The 7,907-nt window shown below is 39.5% G+C and overlaps 1 protein-coding gene across 7 annotated transcripts in view; it reads left to right on the forward strand.

Moving 5' to 3' along the window:
• ANKRD17 (ankyrin repeat domain 17) overlaps positions 1-6,293 on the forward strand; it is an 85,618-nt gene extending 79,325 nt beyond the window's left edge. For all 7 annotated transcript variants that reach the window (XM_038178083.2, XM_038178082.2, XM_038178081.2 and 4 more), the window contains 4 exons: positions 803-1,051; positions 2,681-2,856; positions 3,190-3,354; positions 5,701-6,293. In XM_038178083.2, coding sequence (XP_038034011.1) covers positions 803-1,051; positions 2,681-2,856; positions 3,190-3,354; positions 5,701-5,760 — 650 coding nt within the window. In that variant the 3' untranslated portion in view covers positions 5,761-6,293. The remainder of the gene's footprint in view (positions 1-802; positions 1,052-2,680; positions 2,857-3,189; positions 3,355-5,700) is intronic.
• The last annotated feature ends 1,614 nt before the right edge of the window (positions 6,294-7,907 follow it).

Genomic DNA, 7,907 nt, shown 5'->3' on the forward strand with positions numbered 1-7,907 from the left:
TTCTATCAGAAAATTTTAGTAGCTATGGTTTTGTCATGCTTCTGGAGTTCCTTATTCTTGTTGCAATTAGCACTAGACTACTACTATATATGGCACTCTTTCAGTCACCTTGCAAAAAAAGAGTGAAGGATTTTAGTTTGAGGGTATTATTGTAAGTGTGAGCAGTGTAAATCATGTAATGATATTTTTACGAAAGCCAGTCCTACAGGTGAGGAGTTATTTGATGTTTTTTAAAGCAGAACTGTGTAATGTATTTCAGGGGAAGATGCTTAGGGCAAGTTCTGGTACCTTCCTCCATTACTGGCTCCTGCAGTTCTGGCTATGCAGCAGAGTTTTCTGGAAGGAAAAATATTAACTCTTAAAAGCCATTTTTTTCAGGGAGCAAGTTGATCAGTTTTACTGACGATTATGAAAAGAAAACAAAAACCCCACAGAACAACTCACAATTAGAAAAACAACCGTAAAACCCCAACCACCACCATTTTGGTTTATTTCAGCTATGCTCAAATCCTCTATTGCTGATACACAGTAATGCTTAGTTAAGATTTTAAACTGTCTGTTGCAGTGCATGTCCACTAGCTGACAGGGCATGGTACTCATTTTATGTAAGAAATAAATGTTGAATGTCTCTGATTTGCAAGTACAACTGTTAAAATTATGTTGAAATGTCTGCTGTATGAATAGGGCACTAACAAACTAGTCATTTTCATTTTTGGTGTACAGCTTGACATTAAGTGACAGGCTTATAGTAATGTGTGGGGGGGTCTGGCTGCTGTTCCTAAATGTGCTCGTTTTTCTGTAGAATCTCCTGCTCAGTCAGTGTCTTCTGGAGTAAGAGCGCCATCTCCCACCCCCTCAGCAGTGTCCTTGGGATCAGAAAAACCCACTAATGTTTCTCAGGACAGAAAAGTTCCTGTTCCAATTGGGACTGAACGGTCTGCACGTATTAGACAAACTGGAACTTCTACTCCATCTGTTATCGGGAGCAACTTAGCTGCTCCAGTGGGACATAGTGGAATCTGGTCCTTTGAAGGTATAGGTGGCAATCAAGGTACGTTGTGTTAATAGACATCCATGTGCTTGCAGCTTGCTGCAGTATTGTCTTTTCCTAATTCTTCTTTGGAGCTGAAAGGTGACAATGAAGTAAGATCTTAGAGATGTGTTTTTTCCTGCTATCCATTTGTCTTGTTTTATCAAGGTCACAGAAAAACTTTTTTCGAAACATCTTGGCTGTGAAGGCTTTTTACTCAAAGCAAGAAATAACAAGGGAAGTAAAACCATCCTGTACAGGGATGAACTGCTGGAGGATCGATTCATTTAGGAAGAGAAGGAAATGAAGGCCTTGTCATTTTTTTTGTGCAGTCACACTATTTGTCTTTTACTAAAATAAGGCTCTGAACTATAGTCTCATGGAACCCAGTATTTCACAATTGATTAATAATTTACATTATTGACATACAGTTTTTCTCAACAAATAACCCTTGGATGCAAATTACATGAGACCTGTTTTTGTTTTTTTTTAAAAAAATTGTTGGATCTTTTTCTTCATTTGGGGTGAGGGGGACAGAGTCACGAGAATATGTTGGATTGGAACCTGTAGAGGTCATCTCAACCTCTTGCACAAAACTGGATTTGCTGTGAGGTCAGACTGGGTTGCTCAGGCCTTTATCCAATCTGATCCTGAAAACCTCTGAGGATGAAAACTGCTCAGCCTCTCTGAACAACCTGTTCCACTGCTTCACTGAGCAGCCCGAACATCTCTTAGGGTTTTAATAGGCTGACAGTACACATTCTTCTCGTGTTTTTTTTTCCCTAATGCAAAATAGGGTGTATCCAAAAGCTTTTAACCTGTTTTCTTCATCTGTGTAGTGATTGGCTAGTCATAATGAAGACTCTAGAAATTTAACATGTTTCTATGCGTTCTCTAGGTATAAAAGTTTGCCTTCATGTATCATAGCTTTGGTTTTGTACTGCTGCTTTGTTTCTGCTTTGTACAGGTACTTCAGCATTTGATACTTAGTTTAGTTTAGAATGGAATAGACTTTTCTCTTGCTGAGAATTAAGATGGCTTCAGAGGAGTCTGTGTTCACCCCCAATCAAACTTCCTTATTTTATTTTGAAAAAATGGTTTGCCTGTTGTTGCCTGTTGTTTGCTATTTGTAGTAACAGTGCTAAGTTGCCTGTGATTAATTCATGCAATTAGAATATAAGTATACAAGTCCACTAGACATTTTTTGCTTGTTGAAAGTACTTCTATGTCTGTGAGTTCATGATAAAAAGCATGAAAGAATGATAACAGAGTGGTGCAAATAGCCTTCATAGTATGCATACCTCTTTCTCAGTATAAAAGGTGCAAGGAATTGAGTTTTTATGAGGAGGAAGAGTTTGCACAAATGCCAGGTCTCCCTCTCAATTGAAGGAAAATTGCAGAGGTGACACCTTTGCTGTATGGAACTGTTCAAAACTCCTTGCAATGACTTTGGAGAGAGTTATTCCGCAGCAGCAACCGAGGTACCGTTTCAGATTCTATTCATCTCACATGCAACCAAGTTCTAATATAGGTGGATGCAAGGGAACTGTAAACTGAGCAAATACCACTTTTAGAAATGTGATGTGCAAACATTGATGCTGATGATTAGCGAGTGTCAAGGCTAATGTTGTTGCTGTGTCATTCTGTTAGATAAAGTGGACTGGTGTCACAGCGGAATGGGGAGCCACATGATCCACAGGCCCATGTCTGATCCAGGCGTGTTTTCGCACCAAGCCATGGAGAGAGACAGCACGGGAATCGTAACGCCTTCCGGTACATTCCATCAGCCCGTTCCTGCAGGATACATGGACTTCCCAAAAGTTGGGGTAATGATCCTCTTGTACTTTGTGTGCAGTACTGCTTGATTTCTACCTCCATGTGTCTGGCAATAAACAACGTGAGATACTGCTCACTGTGCAGTTGAGAAGGCATGAGCTAAAACACAGACTGGCCTGACAGTATTGCAGAAGCTGACATCTGTCAACAATATCCATAATGTAATAAATATATGCTGAGAAAGGTTTTTCTTTAATTCAGGCTTTTTATTACTGCTTTAAGACCATTTCTTTAACATGAATTCCCTTTTGTTACTGTCCATGTTTAATGGGTGTAGTGTTTCTGAATACATACTGACTCTTGCTTTTTCCCTCCCCCTTAAGGGTATGCCTTTCTCTGTGTATGGGAATGCAATGATTCCTCCAGTAGCCCCCATCGCAGATGGTACTGGAGGCCCGATATTTAATGGGCCTCATGCTGCTGACCCATCTTGGAACTCGCTGATAAAGATGGTTTCAAATTCCACAGAAAATAACGGGCCTCAGACGGTAATTTATTTTTTATCTTGTATTCACCATTTGCTTTTAGATTAAGGGAAAAGAAAGTATTAAAACAGAAAAGTAGAAAGTGTGAAAATCACCTAGTGTTTTTTCTTGTTGCTCATTCCTTTAAATTTCTTTGCTCTTCTTTCTAACCTCCCTCCCAGCACTGAGTGCTGTATGCATGTACACAGCTTGTAAATGTCAGTTGTCTCTCCAAAAATAAGCTCAAGTTGACACCCAAGTTAAAAATCAACATCAATAGGTTAATGCAGTTTAAAGGAGTGTAGTTGATTCTGTGAATGTATTTGTGCTTGAGAAATAGGATGTTTGCTTCCAGCTGAATATGGAGAAACTGCCTATTCAATCAGAGTAGACACCTGGTTAATTACTGCAAATGAGTTTCCTTAATGGTGTTGTAGGCAGATCCTTACACAAAAGATATTCCTAAACCATGTATTTTACTCAGATGATCATGATTTGTCTGTGCAGTTCTACACTTGGAAAAACACAATCAGGTTGCTTTTATGAGAAAAGCCCTTCATTTGCTGTTATATAAGCTTTCCCATCTCAGAAAGCGAAAACAGCATTAGGTCTTGCTATGGTTTAACCCAGCAGACAGCTAAGCACCACACAGCTGTTTGCTCACTCCCCCTCAGTGGGATGGGGGAGAGGATTGTAGACAAAAAAAAAAAAAAAAAAAAAAACAACACTCATGGGTTGAGGTAAAGTCAGATTAATAAGAAAGAAAACAAGGAGGGAAAAAATACCCCAAAGAAGCAATGATGGCTCATGATGGCTCACAGCCAGACTGTTCCATAGCCAAGGTACCCCCCCCCCACCTAACTCCCCCCAGTTTTATTGCTGAGCATAACATGTGGTATGGGATATCCTTATGGCCTGTTTGAGTCAGTTTCCCTGGCTGTGTTCCCCTCCCAGTTTCTTGTGCACCCCAGCCTCCTCTCTGGCAGTGCAGCATGAGAAGCCAGAAGGACCTTGAATTAGCATAAGCACTGCTCAGCAACAACTACAAGGTGTGCTATCAACATTATTTGCATCCTAAATCCAAAACATGGCACCATACCTGCTACTAGGAAGAAAACTCTGTCCAAATGAGACCAGGACTGGTCTAAAGGGTTGTTGCTAGGTTTTAAAAGGTATGATGTCTTCACTGGGCTGCGAGTTGGTACAGAAAGGGAGGAAGTAGATCATCAGGCCATTACTTTGATCTTGCACTGGTTATAAGCATGTTGATTAAATGTAATTTAGGTACTGGGCTGATGCTGACCCAAACCTCCTTGATGTACTCAGCCAGTCACTTATAATGGTTCATCACTAGTTCTTATGTCGAAACCCCATGTTTATTCTTAATTATACACTGAGCTCTGTTGTACTGTTATTAAACAAAAATATTTCTGGACATTATTTGCTTGGGAACTACTCAAGATGTATTATTACTCAATTGAATTACTCAAAACCACTTTCAGCTCTGGCAGACCACAGGGGTGCCGATATCTGTTGTTGCAGGTGGTCGGTCTGTTTGGGCAGTTTCTGTATTGCTCTAAAGTTGCTTATGCCCATTATCTGGTAACTTCTGATTTAGTTGAACAAAAACAATAACAAACCCCTTTGCTCCCCAAAGGTGGCTGTGCTTTGTTACACTTAAGTTTTCCCAGAGCTGCGTTGCTTGGTATGCACTGGGAGAAAATAATTCAAGGTGTCAAAGTCAAGTTCTTAATCATCCTAACATTTTGAGGTAAAGAGGAAATAAAGCCTGTTGTTCTGAAAGCCAGAAATCTTTGGGAGTTGTGGTTACAAATAATCTTGCACATGCACAGAGTTGTGTTAGTTCTCCTTGACAGTGGACCTGGCATGCTTTGAGGGCATACCTTACTTCCCTCGGTCTAAAGGGATACATTTTTCCTGTCTAACACTGTAAAATATATATTGTACCAGTGTTGCTGTAATGGAGGAACCAGTGGACATAAATATTATTGATTTGTTTGGTTTTACTGTGGAGGAAAGCATTTGGGCTGGGTGAAAGTATATTTTGCACCGTGTAGAAATGAGGAACAAGATGGAACTTGTGGCCAAGGTGAAATGAGTACAGGCAGACAGATGAAAAACCTGTTTCCCTCTCCAAAAGCCTTTTATGACCTGAACTGCAGCAGGGTAACAAGTGATGAAAGTAAATCAGGGTAGCTTTTTGATTATTTATTGCTACGTTGTCCAATGTTAAAATTCACCCCAGTGCAGTGGAAATTGTAAGCACTGCAATGTGGCTTTGATTTCTGAAATACTTTGAGCTGAAATATTTCCTATGTGGTATTAAGTTAAGCTCTTTTTCTTTTTCAGGTGTGGACTGGAACTTGGACACCTCACATGAACAGTGTGCATATGAACCAACTTGGCTGAGTGGGATCAACTTGCTAGCCTTGAGATTCCTTTTTTACAGAGGAAAACACAAATGGCAGAAACAGTTTATGTGCTCCCAGATCATTCTACTGATGTGCTTGACTGAAGTGTGTAGGCTTTTTGCAGAAGAACTTACTAACTGACCTTTTTCTGTGAACATTGTGACCGCCCATTCCCCACCATCATACGTTTCAACTTAGTTAGCCTTTGTTCTTTCCTTTCCTGTTTGTTTTTTTTTTTTTTTGACATAACTTTCTGTTGAAGCTGTTCTTTGGCTGGTTGGTTTTAGTACTGTAAACTGCTTCTGAGCAAACACAGAAATTTAGCAAAATTATGTAAACTTGATCCTGAAGTTTTAGAATGGCAAATAAATGTACAATTGTTTACATAACAAATGGCTAAGCAGAAAGTAAATTTCAATATGTCAGTATAGAGGCTCTACTTTATGTAGACTTAAATTAATGTGAGATATGTACCTTCATATTCAGAAATCTGGATGTTTCCTTCATACATTAAACTATTAATAAGCATAACTTTTCTACTTGTGTAATTTAAGTACAGTATAAAAACTGGGCATTATCAGAGGGTTTCTTCCAAATGTGTGTTGGATTTTTTTTTCAGGAGGTATACGTCAGTTGTAACTAGATTTTAAGAGTTACCATTTTCCTTGCATGGAAGGCTTTTCAGCCGAAAGTGCTTGAGAAAACAGACGTTTGGCACATTAAGAGCTGTCTCCACACCAACTCCCTTACTTGCCCAGCAAAGGAGGCAAATGTATCATGCTGCAGCATCTATTCAAAACTTACTCTTAGAGTATGGTTGATGCAGCTAGGCCTCTTCTGTTCTGTAAGTGCTCCCAGAGCTTCTGCTCATCCAGTTCCTTCCTTTGCCTGAAAAAGTAATTTCAAAAGATACATACTTGGTATGTGTTGTTTCAAGAACAAGAATATTAACTTGCAGTTACAGTAGAACTTCACCGATGAAAACTGGCTCCAAACGAAGGCTTATTTCAGAATAAGTGGCTTTGTTTTAGAGGATCATGTTATGTTCTCAACTTGCTTGCTGACCAGAGATGGTTTGTCTTGGGAAGTCCAAATGAAAAATTCCTTACTGTCATCTTCAGTAGCTGTCACCTTCCTCTCTTAGTTGTGGAGCAAACATCAGCATTGGGAAGTAACTCAGGGGTCCTGTGAGGAAAGGCTCAGTCAGCAGTGATGCAGAGCTTGAGTCGAGATCCCTGTACACTTTATATATATACATCTTAAAGTACATGTACAAGTTGAATGTCTTCTTACATGAGACAGCAAAGGACCACCATGATCTGTTGTTACTGGTTATCCTCTGGAGGAAGGCTGAAGGGAAAGCTTATTATTTTTACTTTCTGTGTCACTCAAATTCAACCCTTCTGTTTTAAGTTACTCTCCTGAGACATACAATCTGTCCAAGAAACGACACATTAGTTAAATGGTCTGCTTTTAAGGCATGAATTTTTGAAGTGCTATTTTGTATTTATTATGGTGGTACTTAAGCAACGGGGGGGAGGATAGGGAGGAATATTTGTCCAAAGAAACCTATTGCCTTTTAAACATTGGGCAATTTTGTAGAAGACCGGAAGTTTTGTGTGTACTGATGTCCTTTTACATACCCTTAGGTGATGGTCTCATTAAGCAAGCTAATTTTTCCAGCTCTCTGATCACTTGAAGTATGTTGTATAAAGGGGGGTGTAGCAAAATGGATATTGAACTGAAGAACTGTTAAGAAAAATTATTGCAATTCCATTTCAGTACCTTACTATGAGTGGAGAATAGTGCCATTCAGGTCTTGTGTGACCTCTTGCCCTCTCCTAGAATCTTAGGCTTACTGCTTCAGTGCTAATTGGGATTATTTACGTTCTTATTCTGAAATAATCCTTCACAGAGAGATTGCTCAATATTTATTACTACAACGTATTCCGTGGCACAAACGAACAGAGTTTCTTAGGATGTGGTTTCTTACTGTATTTTGTCAACTTGAAAATCAAACTGTGGCCAGGGTAGCATAGGCTTGGTGCTACAGCTGTGGCATTGGGCTTGTTAACTAAAAGCCTGGGCTCTGTGCAAGTCTGTACTAGGAACATTTTTTTCAGATACATTTTTTTATATTTCAAA

Source organism: Anas platyrhynchos, chromosome 4 (genome assembly GCF_047663525.1).
Source record: "Anas platyrhynchos isolate ZD024472 breed Pekin duck chromosome 4, IASCAAS_PekinDuck_T2T, whole genome shotgun sequence".
NCBI classification, from domain to species: domain Eukaryota; kingdom Metazoa; phylum Chordata; class Aves; order Anseriformes; family Anatidae; genus Anas; species Anas platyrhynchos.